Source organism: Neoarius graeffei, chromosome 4 (assembly GCF_027579695.1).
Source record: "Neoarius graeffei isolate fNeoGra1 chromosome 4, fNeoGra1.pri, whole genome shotgun sequence".
NCBI classification, from domain to species: domain Eukaryota; kingdom Metazoa; phylum Chordata; class Actinopteri; order Siluriformes; family Ariidae; genus Neoarius; species Neoarius graeffei.
The window spans coordinates 85,696,900-85,718,988 of record NC_083572.1 but is presented as its reverse complement, the minus strand read 5'-3'; the positions used below and the strand labels follow the sequence as shown (position 1 = coordinate 85,718,988).

The 22,089-nt window shown below is 44.6% G+C and overlaps 1 protein-coding gene across 5 annotated transcripts in view; it reads left to right on the top strand.

Moving 5' to 3' along the window:
- Window positions 1-22,089, top strand: part of lepr (leptin receptor) — a 137,220-nt gene that overhangs the window by 27,637 nt on the left and 87,494 nt on the right. For all 5 annotated transcript variants that reach the window (XM_060919916.1, XM_060919912.1, XM_060919914.1 and 2 more), the window contains exons 3-6: window positions 1,414-1,466; window positions 11,432-11,668; window positions 14,168-14,294; window positions 15,461-15,648. In XM_060919916.1, coding sequence (XP_060775899.1) covers window positions 1,414-1,466; window positions 11,432-11,668; window positions 14,168-14,294; window positions 15,461-15,648 — 605 coding nt within the window. The remainder of the gene's footprint in view (window positions 1-1,413; window positions 1,467-11,431; window positions 11,669-14,167; window positions 14,295-15,460; window positions 15,649-22,089) is intronic.

The following is a 22,089-nucleotide window of genomic DNA, read 5'->3' as shown; positions in this document are numbered from 1 at the left end:
AAGCCGGATGGTCCCTCTCCTCTTTAGCCCAAAGGACGTGGTGTCCATGATTTCTAAAAAGAATTTCTGCTTTTGATTCGTCAAACCTCAGGACAATTTTCCACTTTATCTCAGTCTGTCATAAAAGAGCTCGGGCCCAGAGAAGGTGGTGGTGTTTCTGGATATTGTTTATATCTGGTTTTAACTTGCATTTATGGATGCAGTAATGAACTGTTTTCACAGACGATGGTTTTCTGAAGTGTTCCTGAGCCCATACAGTGATTTCCACTACAGACACGTGTCTGCTTTTAATGCAGTGTCTCCTGAGGGCCTGAAGATCACAGGCATCCAATGTCAGTTTTCAGCCTTGTCTCTTGCATACAGAGATTTCTCCAGATTCTCTGAATCTTTTAATGATATTATGTACCATAGATGATGTGATCCCCAAATTCTTTGCAATTTTACATTGAGGAACGTTATTCTTAAGCTGTTGCACTGTTTGCCCATGCAGTCTTTCACAGAGCGGTGAACCCCTCTCCATCTTTACTTCTGAGAGACTCTGCCTCTCTGGGATGCTCTTTTTAGACCCAATCATCTTACTGACCTGTTACTGATTAACCAAATTATTATTATTTTTTTTTTTAGCATTTAAACAACTTTTTCAGTCTTTTGTTGCCCCGTCCCAACTTTTCTGAAACGTGTTGCTGACATCAAATTCAAAATGATCATATATTTAAAAAAAAAAGAAGAAATTTGTCAGTTTCAACATTCGATATGTTGTCTTTGTACTATTTTCAATGAAATATAGGGTTTCCATGATTTGCAAATCTTCACATTCTGTTTTTATTTATGTTTTACACAGCATCCCAACTTTTCTGGAATTGGGGTTGTCAGTAAATAGAAACATGTCAAAGTATTGTAATGTTCTAAAATAGCGTGTAAAGTGACAATAGATGTACGGTGAACATTGTCAAAGTCCAAACCTAATAGCCTTAATCTTTATAACTGTTCATACAAATTGAGAGAAGGGAAATGATTCCACATGTACAAGTCTGAGATGTTGGTTTTATTAAAAACTATGCTTTATATAAATGAACTAAGATGTTTAGTCCTGTTTTACTGCCTGCAGATGAAAGTAGTTTAGAAATAAATAGCTTTCAGAGGCGTATTAACGCAGCATCATGCAACATGTTTTATCAGTGCATCTGGAAGATTGCAGTTTGATTTTGTAGTAGGCATTGGCTTGTGGGCTTGAACACTGCTTAGGCTATAGCAGTAAGGATTAATGGACCATTTGAACTCTGCAGCCCTGTGAGTGACTAAAGCAGTGACAGAACCCAGTCATAATGTGTGCACCATAGTGCTTTATCCCCTTATCATGAGGCATGAGTCAACCGCCTTCTAGTTGTTTAACAGATGCTTCCTCCTTTCTAGGTTTTCCTTCTTGAGGCTATTTCTCATCGTGAACGTCTTCACTGCTTTACACGGTGAGTGTTTGCCCCGTGTCCAGGTTTTACTCACAGAGCACAAACATTTAGTCATCGACATTCTGTTTATTCTACCATAAACTTAAATGATGTGCTATATTTTAGTTGTTCGGAAAATGATCATGTCCTGATGCTAGAGGATATTTCTATGATACATGACCATAGAAAAGCATCATGATATAACTGCCAGCAAAACAATAGTGTTGCATTACGAATGTGGAAAAACAGAGTTTGACGGAAAGTTGATTTAACGTCTATTAAAATTATTTAACGCTATTTTTTGTAGACGATTTGAAAGATTCAGTGTAACGTTTTAATATCATGTTAGCTACTACCAGTCAGTTATGCTATTTATGACAACATTGAAATGATATCTAGTGCTGTCAAGCGATTAAAATATTTAATCGCGATTAATGTCGTGACTGTCATAGTTAAGTCGCGAGTAATCGCAATTTAATCGCACATTTTTGTCACAGGGCAGCACGGTGGTGTAGTGGTTAGCGCTGTCGCCTCACAGCAAGAAGGTCCGGGTTCGAGCCCCGTGGCCGGCGAGGGCCTTTCTATGTGGAGTTTGCATGTTCTCCCCGTGTCCGCGTGGGTTTCCTCCGGGTGCTCCGGTTTCCCCCACAGTCCAAAGACATGCAGGTTAGGTTAACTGGTGACTCTAAATTGACCGTAGGTGTGAATGTGAGTGTGAATGGTTGTCTGTGCGTCAGCCCTATGATGACCTGGCGACTTGTCCAGGGTGTACCCCGCCTTTCGCCCGTAGTCAGCTGGGATAGGCTCCAGCTTGCCTGCGACCCTGTAGAACAGGATAAAGCGGCTAGAGATAATGAGATGAGATGAGATTTTTGTCACATGAAAAACCATTGTAATTCTCTTCTCAGCATAAAAAAGTGAATGGGCTTGCTTTGTACCAATGTTTTTTTTTTTTTATTGCAGAGCATAACACGTCTTGTCACAGCCACTGACATCCATAACTTCCATATTAGATGAGAAAACCAAGGGATGAAAAATAAAGTGCATATCACTGTGAAAATAAAAAAATGTTTTATTTTACTCTTCATTAGTTTTTTGTGAAGAGAAGTATTTGCCATAAAAGAAGAAAAAAACAGATAACAAAAATAAAAACACTCATCATACGTTCAAAAACGTTCATCATCACACATGCAAACTCCTCACCTTTCGGCGAAATTCGCCGTTTTGGTCCTAAAATAGGTCACTTGTGTGAATCGTGTAGATCCGAAGAGTTTTTTTTGGGGGGGGGGGGGTAGGCAGGCTACAACGCTATTGTTGCCAAACATTTCACTTACAAGGTTACAGCCAATCAAGATAAACAGTTACTAACACGCTTCTTTTCCATTGGAGTTCTGATCAGCTGGTGCACAACCCACTGCTGGTTGCCAGTCCTCGCTTACGAATATTCCACAGATTCAGACCGCAAAGTCACCTTTTTATAGAGAGATCTGGCAACCTCATCTCGCGACTGGATCTGAATACCAATGGAACAGTTTCCAGCGCGCTCGGGGGTGAATAACCGTGGGCGGATCTACCGGGGTGGCATATGCCACTCTAAAAGAAAGCCTTGCCACCCCTGCTGCTACCCCAGTTGGCAGCGACGAATTCAAAGAAAAATTACGGCCAATTTGACATTTACGTGCGCGAATTTCCAATGTCCGACTGTGGCGAATGCAGCACGAGATAACGCCAGAGATTGGTTGTTTTGGAAAATTGAGAGTCGCGAGGAAAGGAGACACGGGAGGAAAGGGGTAAAAGCTGATTAACTATCTATCAAAAAATGAAATTATAATGAATGAACAGTGCTAGTATAGTTGCGATGCTGATTTTGAGAGGATAAAAATCAGGTTGGAGAAGGTTATTTAGCTAACTATACATGTAAGGCAAAAAAAAGGTGTGTTTCCGGTAACCCGACCGATCGAGAATTTCCGCGTCGAAATTGCCGACCGTAAAGTTTTTATTACAAATTTCCCTCGATATTTTAGTGTAAGCAGCGTTAGTTTGTCATAATTTTTTTGTTTCAACGCATTCAAGTTGTGAAAGAAACGATAAAAAGTAAAATGTTTTGCCACTTCTATCAGCCTTCCTGGCTGTAATGCAAATTGCTTCCTCTTCAGTATACAAGTGCACTTCCATGGCAGGGAAAAACACTACATTTTGCCGCCTATGTAGTCCCCTATTTATACAAATAGGAGTCATTCAGGATTCAGCCGTGTTTTTGCTCCGTGTTTTTGCTCGACCCAAGTTCTACAGTAGGCTAGGCGAGGCCGGCTGCTTTTAATGGAAGTAGCCTAGCCTAGGACGTTCAACCATATTTTCACATTATTTCTTGATAAGGTGTTTTCACATTATCACATGAAAATATCATGAAATTACGTGTTTATGTCTCGTCTCGTCTCGTCTTCTTCCGCTTATCCGGGACCGGGTCGCGGAGGCAGCAGTCTAAGCATGGAAGCCCAAACTTCCCTTTCCCCAGACACCTCGGCCAGCTCCTCGGGAAGAACACCGAGGCGTTCCCAGGCCAGCCGAGAGACATAGTCCCTCCAGCGTGTCCTGGGTCTTCCCCGGGGCCTCCTCCCGGGGGGACATGCCTGGAACACCTCCCCAGGGAGGCGTCCAGGAGGCATCCGAAAAAGATGCCCGAGCCACCTCAGCTGGTTCCTCTCGATGTGGAGGAGCAGCGGCTCTACTCCGAGCTCCTCCCGAGTGACTGTGCTTCTCACCCTATCTCTAAGGGAGCGCCCAGCCACCCTGCGAAGGAAACTCATTTCAGCCGCTTGTATCCGCGATCTTGTTCTTTCTGTCATTACCCAAAGCTCATGACCATAGGTGAGAGTCGGAACGTAGATCGACCGGTAAATTGAGAGCTTCGCCTTTTGGCTCAGCTCCTTCTTCACCACGACGGACCGGTAAAGCGACCGCATCACTGCGGAGGCTGCACCGATCCGCCTGTCGATCTCACGCTCCATCCTTCCCTCACTCGTGAACAAAATCCCGAGATACTTAAACTCCTCCACTTGAGGCAGGACTTCTCCACCAACCTGGAGAGGGCAAGCCACCCTTTTCCGGTCGAGAACCATGGCCTCGGACTTGGAGGTGCTGATTCTCATCCCAGCCGCTTCACACTCGACTGCAAACCGCCCCAGTGCATGCTGAAGGTCCTGGTTTGAAGAAGCCAACAGGACAACATCATCCGCAAAAAGCAGAGATGAAATCCTGTGGTTCCCAAACAGGATTCCTTCCGGCCCCTGGCTGCACCTAGAAATTCTGTCCATAAAAATTATGAACAGAACCGGTGACAAAGGGCAGCCCTGCCGGAGTCCAACATGCACTGGGAACAGGTCTGACTTATTGCCGGCAATGCGAACCAGACTCCTGCTCCGTTCGTACAGGGACCGGACAGCCCTTAGCAAAGAGCCCCGAACCCCATACTCCCGAAGCACCCCCCACAGAATACCACGGGGGACACGGTCGAATGCCTTCTCCAGATCCACAAAGCACATGTGGACTGGTTGGGCAAACTCCCATGAACCCTCGAGCACCCTATGAAGGGTATAGAGCTGGTCCAGTGTTCCGCGACCAGGACGAAAACCGCATTGTTCCTCCTGGATCCGAGGTTCGACTATCGGTCGAATTCTCCTCTCCAGTACCCTGGAGTAAACTTTCCCTGGGAGGCTGAGAAGTGTGATTCCCCTATAATTGGAGCACACTCTCCGGTCCCCTTTCTTAAAAAGAGGGACCACCACCCCAGTCTGCCACTCCAGAGGCACTGTCCCCGACCGCCACGCGATGCTGCAGAGGCGTGTCAACCAAGACAGCCCCACAACATCCAGAGACTTGAGATACTCAGGGCGGATCTCATCCACCCCCGGTGCCTTGCCACCGAGGAGCTTGCAAACCACCTCAGTGACTTCGGCTTGGGTAATGGACGAGTCCACCTCTGAGTCATCAGCCTCAGTCTCCTCAGTGGAAGACATGACGGTGGGATTGAGGAGATCCTCAAAGTATTCCTTCCACCGCCCGACAATGTCCCCAGTCGAGGTCAACAGCTCCCCACCTGCACTGTAAACAGTGTTGGCAGAGTACTGCTTCCCCCTCCTGAGGCGCCGGACGGTTTGCCAGAATTTCTTCGAGGCCGACCGATAGTCCTTCTCCATGGCCTCCCCGAACTCCTCCCAGTTCCGAGTTTTTGCCTCCGCAACTGCCCGAGCTGCAGCACGCCTGGCCTGCCGATACCCGTCGGCTGCCTCAGGAGTCCCGGAGGTCAACATGGCCCGATAGGACTCCTTCTTCAGCTTGACGGCATCCCTTACTTCCGGTGTCCACCACCGGGTTCGGGGATTGCCGCCACGACAGGCACCGGAGACCTTGCGGCCACAGCTCCGAACAGCTGCGTCCACAATGGAGGTAGAGAACATGGTCCACTCAGACTCAATGTCCCCCGCCTCCCTCGGAAGCTGGGAAAAGCTCTCCCGGAGGTGGGAGTTAAAGACCTCCCCAACAGAGTGCTCGGCCAGACGTTCCCAGCAGACCCTCACCATACGTTTGGGCCTGCCAGGTCTGTCCAGCTTCCTCCTCCGCCAGCGGATCCAACTCACCACCAGGTGGTGATCAGTTGACAGCTCAGCCCCTCTCTTCACCCGAGTGTCCAAGACATAGGGCCGGAGATCAGATGAAACGACTACAAAGTCGATCATCGACCTCCGACCTAAGGTGTCCTGGTGCCACGTGCACTTATGGACACCCCTATGCTCGAACATGGTGTTCGTTATGGACAAACCGTGACTAGCACAGAAGTCCAATAACAAAACACCACTCGGGTTCAGATCGGGAAGGCCGTTCCTCCCAACCACGCCCCTCCAGGTGTCACTGTCGTCGCCCACGTGAGCATTGAAGTCCCCCAGTAGCACAATGGAGTCCCCAGTCTGAGCACCCCTCAGTACCTCTCCCAGGGACTCCAAGAAGGCCGGATACTCTATACTGCTATTTGGCCCGTAGGCACAAACAACAGCAAGAGCCCTCTCCCCAATCCGAAGGCGCAGAGAGGCGACCCTCTCGTTCACTGGGGTAAACTCCAACACATGGCGGCTGAGCTGGGGAGCTATAAGCAAGCCCACACCAGCCCGCCGCCGCTCACCACGGGCGACTCCAGAGAAGTGGAAAGTCCAGCCCCTCTCGAGGAGCTGGGTTCCAGAGCCCAAGCTATGCGTGGAGGTGAGCCCGACTATCTCTAGCCGGTACCTCTCAACCTCCCGCACAAGCTCAGGCTCCTTCCCCCCCAGCGAAGTGACATTCCATGTCCCAACAGCCAGCCGCTGTGTCCGGGGATCAGGTCGTCGAGGCCCCTGCCTTCGACTGCCACCCAATCCACATTGCACCAAACCCCTACTGCTACCTCTGTGGGTGGTGAACCCACAGGAGGTCGGGCCCACGTCACCTCTTCGGGCTGAGCCCGGCCGGGCCCCATGGGCAAAGGCCCGGCCACCAAGCGCTCGCATACGAGCCCCAACCCCGGGCCTGGCTCCAGGGTGGGGCCCCGGCTGCGTCCTACCGGGCGACGTCACGGTCCTGGATTTTTTCTCCATAGGGGGTTTTTGGTGAACTGAGAGATGAAAAACTTCGTTCACAGGATGCACTGCTCACAGGCAAGACAACCGCTATTTTACACAACCTGAACAACTCAAAAAACCCATAAACGTGTTTGTTATTACATGATAAATATATTGTAAAAACGTGATAACTCTGTTAACAATATCTTTTCACGTAATTACTTGAGTCTAAGCCAATTTTTTTTTTTTTGAGTGTGGCAGCAATACGCTTCCGCAGATCATAACTCGAACTCTTGCGATATTTTTTTTATTCATTTAAAGATTTAAAACACTTATTTTATTATGATGTGTGGTATAAAGGATTCTGTGCCAAAATACTATTTTGTAAGATGTTTACTTGTGTTAATTTTTTCGAACAAAATAAAACAAATTAAGAAAAAAAAAATTTCCTACCTACCGACCTTATTTTAGTATTTCATGTTACCTGAAACACACTTTTTTTTTTTTTTTTTTTTGGGCCTAATGTTAGCTAGGTCTGACATTAGTTTTGTGTAAAGTCGGCCACAAAAGTTAATATTGATTCACCGTCTGTCAAGGAAAACATTGCTATTGGCTGAAGCTTATGATTCAAATATTGAGGATCTTAAACATGAGTTACATCAGACGAGGAGAGTACTAGACAGAAAAAAGGGGGAACAGGAGAGTCCTACCACTCTCATGGAGTTCACTGTTTTTGGACCCATACCAAGATGATGATGATGTTGTTTTTTTTTTGAGTTGTTCAGGTTGTGTAAAATAGCGGTTGTCTTGCCTGTGAGCAGTGCATCCTGTGAACGAAGTTTTTCATCTCTCAGGCTCATAAAGACTTATTTGCGGTTGACTATGACAGAAAAGAGACTATCAAGTTTGGCTGTACTCAGCATTGAATCAAAGCGCACAAAAGCATTAGATCTTGATAAATTTGTGAAGCGTTTTGCTGAGCAACATGGAAATCGCCGCATTCAGCTGTTGTAGGCATGACAAGTTCATGTTATGCTCACTGGTGAGCCTTTACAAAGCGTGAGGAAAAAAACTATAAAATGTGACACTGGTGTAAATGGTTTAAATCATGCTGAACTTGAAGCAGTGTTGTTATTGTTGTTTTTTAGTGTCTGTTCTTTTGCATATACAGTATAAAACTGTCCAGAAACGGTATAGACCTCATCTGAGAATGTGTGTTCTTCGTGAACAATAAAGGCATGAGATTAAGTTTATCTGTATGAGTTTGTAAATGGCAGTCTGTGCCCTTTTGTAGTGTGTACATACTATTTGTCGTCAAACTGTGATTAAAGTCAGTATATATACATGTCTGTAATACGTTGCCACCCCTCAAAAATTCCTGCCCCCCTCTTGCCACCCCATAAATATTTTTCTAGATCCGCCCCTGATTTCACATAGGTGATGTCTTTAAGAAAATTGACAGACAGGGATTGGCCGGGTGTGTCCTCTGGGGTAGGTCTGTTAGATAGCACAGGCAGTAATATATACCTTTTTGTAAATAGCCCACTGTGTTGTACACAGGGGTGAAAATTAACTTCACAAAATATCAAACTTTACCGGCCACTGACAAATAAATGGTACAATTTACCGGCCACTCAACAGTAACTTATTAAGACATGTTTATGGAAAGTTATTTTGTACTGTATTAAATTCAAGATGTCACTGGTTGCAATTTTTTTTGTAACGTAGACTACGAAATGTACTTTTGCGCACGTGCCGTGTCCCCGTGCATCCTTCTCACCTTTTTCACCCCTGACCAGTTTGCATGCCTGCATCATAGTGTGGCACTGTATTCTCTAATTCTCACTGCTTATAACTCTACACCTACCCGGTGGAGATGAGCTGGGAAACTGAAGACTGAAGGAACAGTATTGAAAAGTATTTTTCCAGTCTCACCTGTGAAAGGTAATCCCATGTGATCTCGTTCGGACGGTAAACCTGTTGGTACAGTTAAACGCAGCACATGAATGAGGCATCTTTATTCTCGGCTACTGTCTAGACGCTATACCAGAGACGGTTGAAGAATCTCCACTTTGCCCCATCCAATATGGCGGCGAGGATGTTTATATGTCTATGAATTTCTCCATCACTCACACGTACTCTTATTGAAGCAGCGCGCGACAAGCGTCAACAGGAACTACGGGTGACTCGCAGGGCCAAATTAGAATTTGCGTTAACGGCACTATTTTTTTTAATCGCGATAAATTGAGATCGCGTTATCGCGTTAACTTTGACAGCACTAATATTATCATATTACCCAGGATTGCATGTCATTATACTGTCTATATAATCGGGCGGAATGGTGGTGCAGTAATTAGCACTGTCGCCTCACAGTCAGAAGGTTCTGGGTTCGAGCCCAGTGGCCGGAGGGGACTTTCTGTGTGGAGTTTGCATGTTGTCTGGGTGCTCCGGTTTCCCCCACAGTCCAAAGACATGCGGTTAGGTTAACTGGCTACTCTGTATTGCCTATAGGCATGAATGTCTGAGCTGTGTTCTGTGGTCAGACATGAGTAGTATGGCGGTTATCAGCGGCACCTTTGTATGCCTTCAACTCAGCCATGTCGAGCTGCATCCTTGGTAATTCATCTGCAAGAAATCTTCTATCTTGTATTGTTGTGGTGCAAGCATACAAAAGCAGTCCCTTTCCCAATACATGGACTGATGTTGAAGATATAGAGGAAAGGACCTGCTTGGACATATAGTTGAACAGTGGATTTGTATGAAGAAGAAGAAGAAGAAACCTTCATTTATCACACAGACTTAAGCACACAGTGAAATTCCTCCTCTGCATTGAACCCATCTGAAGTAGTGAATGCGCACACACAAGTGAGCAATGAGCACACACACATACCCAGAGCAGTGGGCAGCTATGCTACAGCGCCCGGGGAGCAGTTGAGGGTTAAGTGACTTGCTCAAGTTCACTTCAGCCCAACCTTCAGGCCATGGCTGCCCCATGTTGTCCTAACCGCATGTCTTTGAAAAAGAAAACGAAGAAAAGTCACAGGCATTTCTCTGAACAGTTTTTGAAGGCTTTTAATTTAGGAATGGAAAATGTGATATTGTGTTTATTTTTAAGACATTGTGTTTTTTTTATTTAGTTATACAAATATTTAGTTGTATGAGTTTGAAGGAGGGGCGGCATGGTGGTGTAGTGGTTAGCGCTGTCGCCTCACAGCAAGAAGGTCCGGGTTCGAGCCCCTTGGCTGGCGAGGGCCTTTCTGTGCGGAGTTTGCATGTTCTCCCCGTGTCCGCGTGGGTTTCCTCCAGGTGCTCCGGTTTCCCCCACAGTCCAAAGACATGCAGGTTAGGTTAACTGGTGACTCTAAATTGACCGTAGGTGTGAATGTGAGTGTGGATGGTTGTCTGTGTCTATGTGTCAGCCCTGTGATGACCTGGCGACTTGTCCAGGGTGTACCCCACCTTTCGCCCGTAGTCAGCTGGGATAGGCTCCAGCTTGCCTGCGACCCTGTAGAACAGGATAAAGTGGCTAGAGATAATGAGATGAATGAGTTTGAAGGGAAAAAAACAAAGCTGATGATGAGAAACAGACCAGGCAATGCTTTTCCCAATCTTCAGCTCTCCAGTTTTGGTGAACCCTTGCCCACTCTAGCCCGTGCCTCAGTCTACGGTATGTTGAAAGAAAGAAAGAAAGAAAGAAAGAAAGAAAGAAAGCACAACTTCATTCATCACACACTTGTGAAATTTCCTCTCTGCATTTAACCCATCTGAAGCAGTGAACACACACGTGAGCAATGAGCACGCACACATACCCAGAGCAGTGGGCAGCCATGCTAACAGCGCCCAGGGAGCAGTTGGGTGCCTTTGCTCAAGGCCATCCCATATTAACCTAACCGCATGTCTTTGAACTGTGGGGGAAAAACGGAGGAAACCCACGCAGACACTGGGAGAACATGCAAGCTCCACACAGAAAGGCCCTCGCCAGCCGCTGGGTTCGAACCCAGAACCTTCTTGCTGTGAGGCGACCGTGCTAACCACTACACCACCGTGCCGCCCCATGGTGTGCATTTTATACATCACCACGGTTGTACAGAGTGGTTATTTGAGATACCGTGGGCTTCCGGTCACCTCAAACCAGTCTGGCTTACTTCCTCTGACCTTTCTCAGCATTGAGGCATTTCCACCCGCAGAACTTCTGCTCACTGCTTGATTTTTGTTTGTTTATTTGTTTTTCGCACCATTCTGAGTAAACTCTCGTGACCCAGGAGATTCTTGACTTGTGTCTGCATGATTTTATGTGTTATGTTGCTACATTGCTACATGAGTACATGCTATACATTGTATATGTACAGTATATAAACCTGTGATAATGGTTGAGTGCAATAAATGTGTCTCTTTCAGCTGTAGATGCTGTGAGCCCTTTAAACGCCTTGCCTGGTGCGTATCAGGATCTGCAGTGGAGAGCTCAGCTGGACTGTGTCCTGACTTCCAATAGAAATGCCAGTGAAGCCAGCGCTAGCTCCAGCGTGAGCTCCAATCAGAGCCTCAGTCACGTCAACAGCCTTCACCAGTATCAGTGCAACATCCAGAACTCCACAGATATCATGGAAGGTTCCAGTGTACCACAAGCTGTCTCTGGTAATCTTCACTTACTGCAGGTTTATCTGGAAAGATATTTTTAGGCCAATTAAAATTTTAAGGCTATTGGATGTTTCACCACGCATCAGTTCAGCAGCCTCACAGCAGTGGACTTAATGAGCCCTCTAAGCCATGTCCAGCCTCCTTAACTTTTATTACTTAGCTGTGTTAATACTACAGCACATATTATATCGGCACTGGTATTACGACACTGTAGGTACAGAAAACAGTTTAAGAGATGTTTATCACTAAATGTGGACATCACAGAATGCAATCTTTAATCCTGGCATAACAATTACAACCCCAGTTCCAAAAAAGTTTGGATGCTGTGTAAAACAAATAAAAACAGAACGTGAAGATTTGCAAATCATGCAAACTCTCTATATTTCATTGAAAATAGTACAAAGACAACATATCAAATGTTGAAACTGAGAAATTGTATTGTTTTTTGAAAATATATGCTCAATTTGAATTTGATGTCAGCAACACGTTTCAAAAAAAGTTGGGACAGGGGCATTTTAACAACACTCTGTAAATGTTTGGGAACTGAGGAGACCAGTCGCTGTAGTTGTGAAAGAGAAATGCTGTCCCATTCTTGCCTGATATACAATTTCAGTTGCTCAACAGTTCGGGGTCTCTTTTGTCGTATTTTGTGCTTCGTAATGCGCCAAACGTTTTAAATGGGAGACAGGTCTGGACTGCAGGCAGGCCAGTTTAGCACCCGGACTCTTTTACTACAGAGCCATGCAGGTTTAATATGTGCAGAAAGCGGTTTGGCATTGTCTTGCTGAAAGAAGGAAGGCCTTCCCTGAAAAGATTTTGTCTGGATGGCTGCTTATTACTCTGAAACATGTATCTATCATTCAGCATTAATGAGGCCTTCCCAGATGTACAAGCTCCCCATGTCATGTGCACTAATGCACCCTCATACCATCACAGATGCTGGCTTTTGAACTGTGCACTGATAACAAGCCGGATGGTCCCTCTCCTCTTTAGCCTGGAGGACGTAGTGTCCATGATTTCTAAAAAGAATTTCTACTTTTTGATTCGTCAGACCTCGGGACAATTTTCCACTTCACCTCAGTCCATCGTAAAAGAGCTCGGGCCCAGAGAAGGTGGCGGTGTTTCTGGATATTGTTTATATCTGGTTTTAACTCGCATTTATGGATGCAGTAATGAGCTGTTTTCACAGACGATGGTTTTCTGAAGTGTTCCTGAGCCCATACGGTGATTTCCACTACAGACACGTGTCTGCTTTTAATGCAGTGTCGCCTGAGGGCCTGAAGATCACAGGCATCCAATGTCAGTTTTCAGCCTTGTCTCTTGCATACAGAGATTTCTCCAGATTCTCTGAATCTTTTAATGATATTATGTACCATAGATGATGTGATCCCCAAATTCTTTGCAATTTTACATTGAGGAACGTTATTCTTAAATTGTTGCACTGTTTGCCCACGCAGTCTTTCACAGAGCGGTGAACCCCGCCCCATCTTTACTCCTGAGAGACTCTGCCTCTCTGAGATGCTCTTTTTATACCCAATCATGTTACTGACCTGTTACTAATTCAACAAATAAGTTTTTTTTTTTTTTTTTTTTTTTTTTTTTTTAGCATTACACAACTTTTTCAGTCTTTTTCTGTCCCTGTCTCAACTTTTCTGAAACGTGTTGCTGACATCAAATTCAAAATGAGCATATATTTTTCAAAAAACAATACAATTTCTCAGTTTCAGCATTTGATATGTTGCCTTTGCACTATTTTCAATGAAATATAGGGTTTCCATGATTTTGCAAATCTTCACGTTCTGTTTTTCTCTGTTTTACACAGCGTCCCAACTCTCTTGGAATTGGGGTTGCACGTCATTTTTATGCATGGGGTCATCAGCTGTTAGTTAAAGGTCTTGAAGCTCTTATTTGTTCACATGATGCTTGTCTCCGCCACGGCTCTGAAATGCCAAGTCAGAGGACACGAAAACTGCAAATTAGGTTTAATCATCAAATCCGTAATCGTGATGATCAATTCTCATTACCTCTCTGTGCAGTTCTTGACTTTAAGACAACTGCATGGTAAAAATATTATACGATTGAGTAGATTTATGGATTGTTGAGCCGTTTGCTTTAAAAGGCCGAGCTCTGCACCTACATCGCAATAAGAAAATGCGATCAGTGTAATAGAAACTAGCTCAGGCGGAGAAAAAAAAAGGGAAAAAAAACATGCACATTTGAAAAAATGTAATTGAATGAGCAAAAAATGAAGAAGGTCCTTGTGCTAAGCTTGGAAATCCTTGAAGATACCTTTTGTATTGGCAGGCTCTGAGCACAATATTAAGTGTAAATGAATTTTTGTTTGTTTGTTTAGCCTGTATGTGTACACACTGTAATGAAGCTTGTTTTGACAAACCTAATTAAAAGGTCTTGCTGAGCGTGCGGTAAATCAGCTTGAGCTGTTTTAATAAACGACAGGATTAAAGAGATGAACATATTAATTGACTCTCTTTCCAGAAAACATCCATTTGGACATCTGTTGCTGGCTGGAAGACAAAGATGCAAAAGTAATTTGCTATTTGACACTCCAAAGAGCAACAGCGACAAACACCAGTCAGCTGATGATCAGCTTGCAGCGAGTAGCGTGAGTCCTCTATTTGTCTACATTTCCTCTGACTGTTTAACCTGAAAGCTTGTATAATAATGTGTTCGTGTTTGCAAGACATACATAGCTGAGAGGTGGAAAACACTGATGGACCTACTTCATAAGCAAATACAGCAGGGTGGCACACAGTGTTCATAGTTTGCCTTTATTTGAAATGTCGACACATTTATTTCTGAGTGATACAAACATACAGAGGGCGGCACAGTGGTGTAGTGGTTAGCCCTGTCACCTCACAGCAAGAAGGTCCGGGTTCGAGCCCCGTGGCCGGCGAGGGCCTTTCTGTGCGGAGTTTGCATGTTCTCCCCGTGTCCGCGTGGGTTTCCTCTGGGTGCTCCGGTTTCCCCCACAGTCCAAAGACATGCAGGTTAGGTTAACTGGTGACTCTAAATTGACCGTAGGTGTGAATGTGAGTGTGAATGGTTGTCTGTGTCTATGTGTCAGCCCTGTGATGACCTGGCGACTTGTCCAGGGTGTACCCCGCCTTTCGCCCGTAGTCAGCTGGGATAGGCTCCAGCTTGCCTGCGACCCTGTAGAACAGGATAAAGCGGCAAGAGATGATGAGATGAGATGAGACAAACATACAGTACATCCATATTTGTGACACCGACATGGCAGTTTAGTGAAACTGGGGTATAAAACACACAACAGATGTAGGCATGTGTAGGAAAGTAGGCTCCTCGGATGTATAGTACTTGTGAGGAATATCTCTCATCTCATTATCTCTAGCCGCTCCATCCTTCCACAGGGTCGCAGGCAAGCTGGAGCCTATCCCAGTTGACTACGGGCGAAAGGCGGGGTACACCCTGGACAAGTTGCCAGGTCATCACAGGGCTGACACATAGACACAGACAACCATTCACACTCACATTCACACCTACAGTCAATTTAGAGTCACCAGTTAACCTAACCTGCATGTCTTTGGACTGTGGGGGAAACCCGAGCACCCGGAGGAAACCCACGGGGAGAACATGCAAACTCCACACAGAAAGGCCCTCGCCGGCCCCGGGGCTCGAACCCGGACCTTCTTGCTGTGAGGCGACAGCGCTAACCACTACACCACCATGCCGCCCTTGTGAGGAATGTGAGTTTTTAAATTAAGTTAATTAAATTCGTGCATCGTAGCGATTTCTGATTTTCCGTTTCAGACTGGAGTCGGACACACTGTCAGATGAAACGAACATCACGACTCCGGTGCAGTGTCCTGGTGAAGATGAAATCACATGCGTCTTTGGCCTTCATACCAGCGATGTCTCCGTGTCCTTGTCTGTTCGTGGATTTCTCAGTGGCCGTCCTTTACTGTCACCTGAAATGTACATCAGCACTGATCTCCTGCGTGAGTTTCACAGAATTTTTTTTATAATTGACTGTACTAAAGGATACTAAACCTTACTCGAGGTTCTGTGCTAATCATTTCACAAAACGTTTTTGTTTTAGTCCTGTCTGTGGTGTGTTACCTGATTGTGTCTACCTGTAATTAATTAATTGATTAATTAATTATACCCCCTGTAAACAAAGTTTGGGGGGGGGTATATAGGAATCACCCTGTCCGTCTGTCCATCTATGTGTCTTGTAAGTGCAACTCCTCCTAAATGGTTTGATGGATTTTGATGAAACTTTACACAGTCGCAGTATACCGTACCACCTGAAGATGTGCATGAAGGAAACTAATCCTGGTCCGATGTTTCAAAGAGGAGATCTCATCTCATCTCATCATCTCTAGCCGCTTTATCCTGTTCTACAGGGTCGCAGGCAAGCTGGAGCCTATCCCAGCTGACTACGGGCGAAAGGCGGGGTACACCCTGGACAAGTCGCCAGGTCATCACAGGGCTGACACATAGACACAGACAACCATTCACATTCACACCTACGGTCAATTTAGAGTCACCAGTTAACCTAACCTGCATGTCTTTGGACTGTGGGGGAAACCGGAGCACCCGGAGGAAACCCACGCGGACACGGGGAGAACATGCAAACTCCACACAGAAAGGCCCTCGCCGGCCACGGGGCTCAAACCCGGACCTTCTTGCTGTGAGGCGACAGTGCCAACCACTACACCACCGTGCCGCCCTAGTCTCTTAAGTATGGAGTATTAATTAAAATTGAAAGACAAGTGAAAGGTGTTATGTGATACATAAGATGTTACACAGACTAACACAGAACAGGTGAACACAATCAGGTAACAAAACCAGAGACGGGACAGGATTGGAGACATGTGGTGTTCATCACCATGGGAACCACAAAGCTAAGACGGAGACCGTGTCCTGTTGGGGCTGGCTATAAAGTAGGAACAATAGTGGGCCTTAATCAGAACATAATAAGACACCATACTGCACTTTTTATGATCTGAAGTATCTCCATTAACACTTACAACCTTGTCTGTTAGTACAATCTAAACCAGACAAGATCTTTTCTAAACTGTCTGTTTAATTAAAATATATCTTGTTGACTAATTTACAACCCCGATTCCAAAAAAGTTGGGACAAAGTACAAATTAGAAATAAAAACGGAATGCAATAATTTACAAATCTCAAAAACTGATATTGTATTCACAATAGAACATAGACAACATATCAAATGTTGAAAGTGAGACATTTTGAAATTTCATGCCAAATATTGGCTCATTTGAAATTTCATGACAGCAACACATCTCAAAAAAGTTGGGACAGGGGCAATAAGAGGCTGGAAAAGTTAAAGGTACAAAAAAGGAACAGCTGGAGGACCAAATTGCAACTCATTAGGTCAATTGGCAATAGGTCATTAACATGACTGGGTATAAAAAGAGCATCTTGGAGTGGCAGCGGCTCTCAGAAGTAAAGATGGGAAGAGGATCACCAATCCCCCTAATTCTGCGCCGACAAATAGTGGAGCAATATCAGAAAGGAGTTCGACAGTGTAAAATTGCAGAGTTTGAACATATCATCATCTCCAGTGCATAATATCATCAAAAGATTCAGAGAATCTGGAAGAATCTCTGTGCGTAAGGGTCAAGGTCGGAAAACCATACTGGGTGCCCGTGATCTTTGGACCCTTAGACGGCACTGCATCACATACAGGCATGCTTCTGTATTGGAAATCACAAAATGGGCTCAGGAATATTTCCAGAGAACATTATCTGTGAACACAATTCACCGTGCCATCCGCCGTTGCCAGCTAACACTCTATAGTTCAAAGAAGAAGCCGTATCTAAACACGATCCAGAAGCGCAGACGTCTTCTCTGGGCCAAGGCTCATTTAAAATGGACTGTGGCAAAGTGGAAAACTGTTCTGTGGTCAGACGAATCAAAATTTGAAGTTCTTTATGGAAATCAGGGACGCCGTATCATTCGGACTAAAGAGGAGAAGGACGACCCAAGTTGTTATCAGCGCTCAGTTCGGAAGCCTGCATCTCTGATGGTATGGGGTTGCATTAGTGCGTGTGGCATGGGCAGCTTACACATCTGGAAAGACACCATCAATGCTGAAAGATATATCCAGGTTCTAGAGCAACATATGCTCCCATCCAGACGACGTCTCTTTCAGGGAAGACCTTGCATTTTCCAACATGACAATGCCAAACCACATACTGCATCAATTACAGCATCATGGCTGCGTAGAAGAAGGGTCCGGGTACTGAACTGGCCAGCCTGCAGTCCAGATCTTTCACCCATAGAAAACATTTGGCGCATCATAAAACGGAAGATACAACAAAAAAGACCTAAGACAGTTGAGCAACTAGAATCCTACATTAGACAAGAATGGGTTAACATTCCTATCCCTAAACTCGAGCAACTTGTCTCCTCAGTCCCCAGACGTTTACAGACTGTTGTAAAGAGAAAAGGGGATGTCTCACAGTGGTAAACATGGCCTTGTCCCAACTTTTTTGAGATGTGTTGTTGTCATGAAATTTAAAATCACCTAATTTTTCTCTTTAAATGATACATTTTCTCAGTTTAAACATTTGATATGTCATCTATGTTCTATTCTGAATAAAATATGGAATTTTGAAACTTCCACATCATTGCATTCCGTTTTTATTTACAATTTGTACTTTGTCCCAACTTTTTTGGAATCGGGGTTGTATATTACACGCAGTATGAAGTAGGCTGTGACAGGCTGCGACCTGTAGCAGGCTCAGACAATCGAGTTCACATCTACATATTGTTATTTTGACAAAGATAACAGGAATCTCTGTCTATTTTAGAGCGATGCGGTTACAGAAATGACTGATCTTCCTGTTTGTGACATTTTTCAGCACACTTAGTTGGTAACAGCAGGTTTTGTTATCGTTAAGTAATTTCGAGTTGTAATATGACACTAATTTGATCTTTGTGTGACTTTGCTCCCTGTTCTTGTTCAATAAATAAAGAACGATACACCACAACATCTTCACGAAAGCTGCACGAAGGCATTGAGAAAATAACAGGAAATATTGACAATCTGAATACTCTGTATAATTAAATTGTTGAGAAATAATACTAATTGTTGGCTCGCAATCATTTTTGAATGGTTTTGAGGAAACTACTTCTCAACCATGATAAGCTTGGTCAGATTTGAGGGATTTAGGGGTGCTTGTGAAACCATTCTAACCAGTTTTTTTTTAGAACAAGGTTTATACAGGACGCTCTGATCACCGTGGTGTTTTTCAGAGAGGTCCTGCATGTATATAATCATATTTATCAAATAAATAAATAGTATGAATATAAAAATGATACAAATAAAAAAAACTAAGAGCAAAATATTTCTAAATAATATAAAATAAAATGTACGTAATATATACGAGTATATGAGTAAAATTAAGTTCATCTTAAAAGCTATTTGAAATCATGAGGGCGAGATGCCTGTCTTACAGCAATATCTAAATTGTCCCAGTCAGCGGCCGCGTGAAAAATAAAATCCTGTTTGCTCCAGTTAGTATGCGCACGTGGCAAGTGTAAATCCTGATGGCGGCGTGTATCATAATTATGTATACTACAATTCCTAGTAAAATTAAAATCAAAATTTATGATATTGTGAAGGCATTTATATACAGCGATGGCGGCGGATAGCTAGACGTTCCTGTTTTAACTGATTGAGAGCTGGAGTGGCAGAAAAGTACTTGGGTTGGTCTAAAATTAATTAAGTTTCCATCAGTGAAGAGTTATAACATCAGTGAAACAGACCTCATTTTAAAAATGTTATAGTCACGTTGTCTGTTATCACCCAAACGAGGATGGGTTCCCTTTTGAGTCTGGTTCCTCTCGAGGTTTCTTCCTCATGTCCTCTGAGGAAGTTTTTCCTTGCCACCGTTGCCACAGGCTTGCTCATTGGGGATAGATTAGGGATAAAATTAGCTCATGTTTAAAGTCATTAAAGGTCCCATGGCATGACATTTTCACTTTCTGAGGTTTTTTAACGTTAAAATGAGTTCCTCTGACCTTCTTAAGTCACCCCAGTGGCTAGAAATGTCATAATGTGTAAACCAAACTATGCCCACCCTTTGTCAATATTTGAGAATGGCGCGTCAAAATGGCGCATTGATAGGCTCTTCCCTTTACTACGTCAGCAAGGGAGATGATCCCCACGCCCCCCCTCTGGATTTCCACCCACTGTATGGATTGCCCGCCCAGCTCAAAAGTTGCCACCATAGATACGTCACTTCAATTTTGTAGTGAGGGGACCATAGAGGACACAACAACATGGCACCACCTAAGCGAGCGAAACATGGAAATTGCGCTGTACATGGATGTGACAACACAGAAAGGAGTCTGTTTTTACTGCCGACGGGAGAGCCCCTGAAGACGCAGTGGCTTAATTTTATTTACTCCAATAATACGCCGTCGAGTCTACCTAAGACGGTGTATGTTTGTCGGAAGCATTTTCCTGAGGAATGTTTCCACAACTTGGGACAGTACAGGGCAGGTTTTGCACATCAACTGTCACTGAAGCCTGGGTCTGTACCAAGCATCCCTGCCGCATCAGCCACAAACACCGAACAAGTAAGTGTATAACTGTTAAGTCGTTTTGCCGTGTTTTAAAATCGGTGCGTTAGCCTTGCAATGGCTTCATTAGCTGTGCAGCTAACCGCTTCCTGCAGTTAGCCAGGTACTCTGCGCTACAAAACCAAAAAGCATGCAGCATGCTCTGTTAAACTGAGTTTAGTCTGGAAATTGACTGTAACTTATGAGCTTATGTTTGACTATTGCTCCGCAATGCATGTCTTCTGTTGGATAAGCGCTATGTTGTTGTAGTTGCTGCTTCTATCCTCTTTGGTTATGGAGTGCGTGTTCAAGCTTAGGGTATTATACGTTCGTAAACTACCACTCCGACCACTCTCACTCTCTGTTCTCTGTGTCATGTTGAGTTTACGAAAGGAGTCCGAGGGAGAACGGGGTTTTGTTTTAGCAGCGTGGCTACAGGCGCTGATAGCAGCGAGTATGTGTGTGCACGCAAACACTATACTACTATACTATACTACTATACTATACTACTAGTGTTGTACACACATTTTCCCACTCCCTTATTTAGACTTGTGAAGGAACCTGATTAGTGGTCATTTCTTCTTATGTTATGTATTTCTCATATTTATTTTTGTGTGTCCATAATTTTCTGTCAGTATGTAGATCAGTATCAGTATTGTCTATTGAGGTATTTCACCTGACGTCACAGGGTCACGTGACGCCCCGGTGTCCGCCATTTTGAACGTCAAGCTAGCTAATGTCAACAACAGTAGCTGGTATGTTACTGTAGCAATGTTTACGTTCAGTCATTTGGATGACTGTTAAAACCTTTCAGTCTCAAGTTTTTCCTTTACTGTATTTACTAGTTTACTGAGCTAGCGCGCGCCGGCCGCCGGCAGGCTAGTGCGCGCTAGCTCCCAGCTTGCCCGAGCGCGCTAGCTCAGTAAACTAGTAAATCCAGTAAAGGAAAAACTTGAGACTGAAAGGTTTTAACAGTCATCCAAATGACTGAACGTAAACATTACTACAGTAACATACCAGCTATGATGTTGTTGACATTAGCTAGTGCTAACAGCTAGCTGCTAATACACTGCTACAACTACACCGACCCTAATAATACAGTTCTTGGTCATTGCCTGGTAACAGCAAATTTATAACGGGCCATGTCTCAACAGACTAAGAAGTTATTTCAATGACATTTAATAACATTTTGTTTATCCTGAGGACCGAAAGTAAATGAAAATGTGAACAAACTTTAGCTGTAATAAGATGGCGACCACCGGCTCCAGGGACGACCCGCTGATGTAGGCATGTTACCCAGCCTGACACAAAATATTTGGAGGTATCCAAACTCGTATACGCTTTCAGATCAATACCTGTGTATGGCGATGGGTTTTTAACGACATAGGTATACAGATCATGTGGGCCGAAGTCAGGTAAAGACGAGGGCTTCGTGTACTTCCGTACATCAGTGAACAATCCTGGTGGAAGCAGGTAAACGTCGTTCTCTAAGCCTGCTAACCTCAATTTTTGCAAATACCTCTCCCTCTGCTCGCCCTGCAAATGCCCTACGTCGCTGGATAGTGAAGGTGTTTTCTGCATCTCGCTCCTTTTTCTTTTATGTTTTTCGTTTGTCGCCTTCCTCGCATTCAAACGGATTTGAGCCGTGCCGTCCAAAATGGCAGCCTCACATGACTTGGTCACGTGGGTGAAATACCTCAATAGCTTGGTCAAGCCCCTCCCCCTCCCCCCATGGCCCGCCCCCACCCTCTACCCTTCCCCGCCTCCTGCTTCTCATTAGCAAAACGACGCACTGGGAAAAGCGCTGAAATGGGGCTTTCTCCCAGGAGGCTATATCT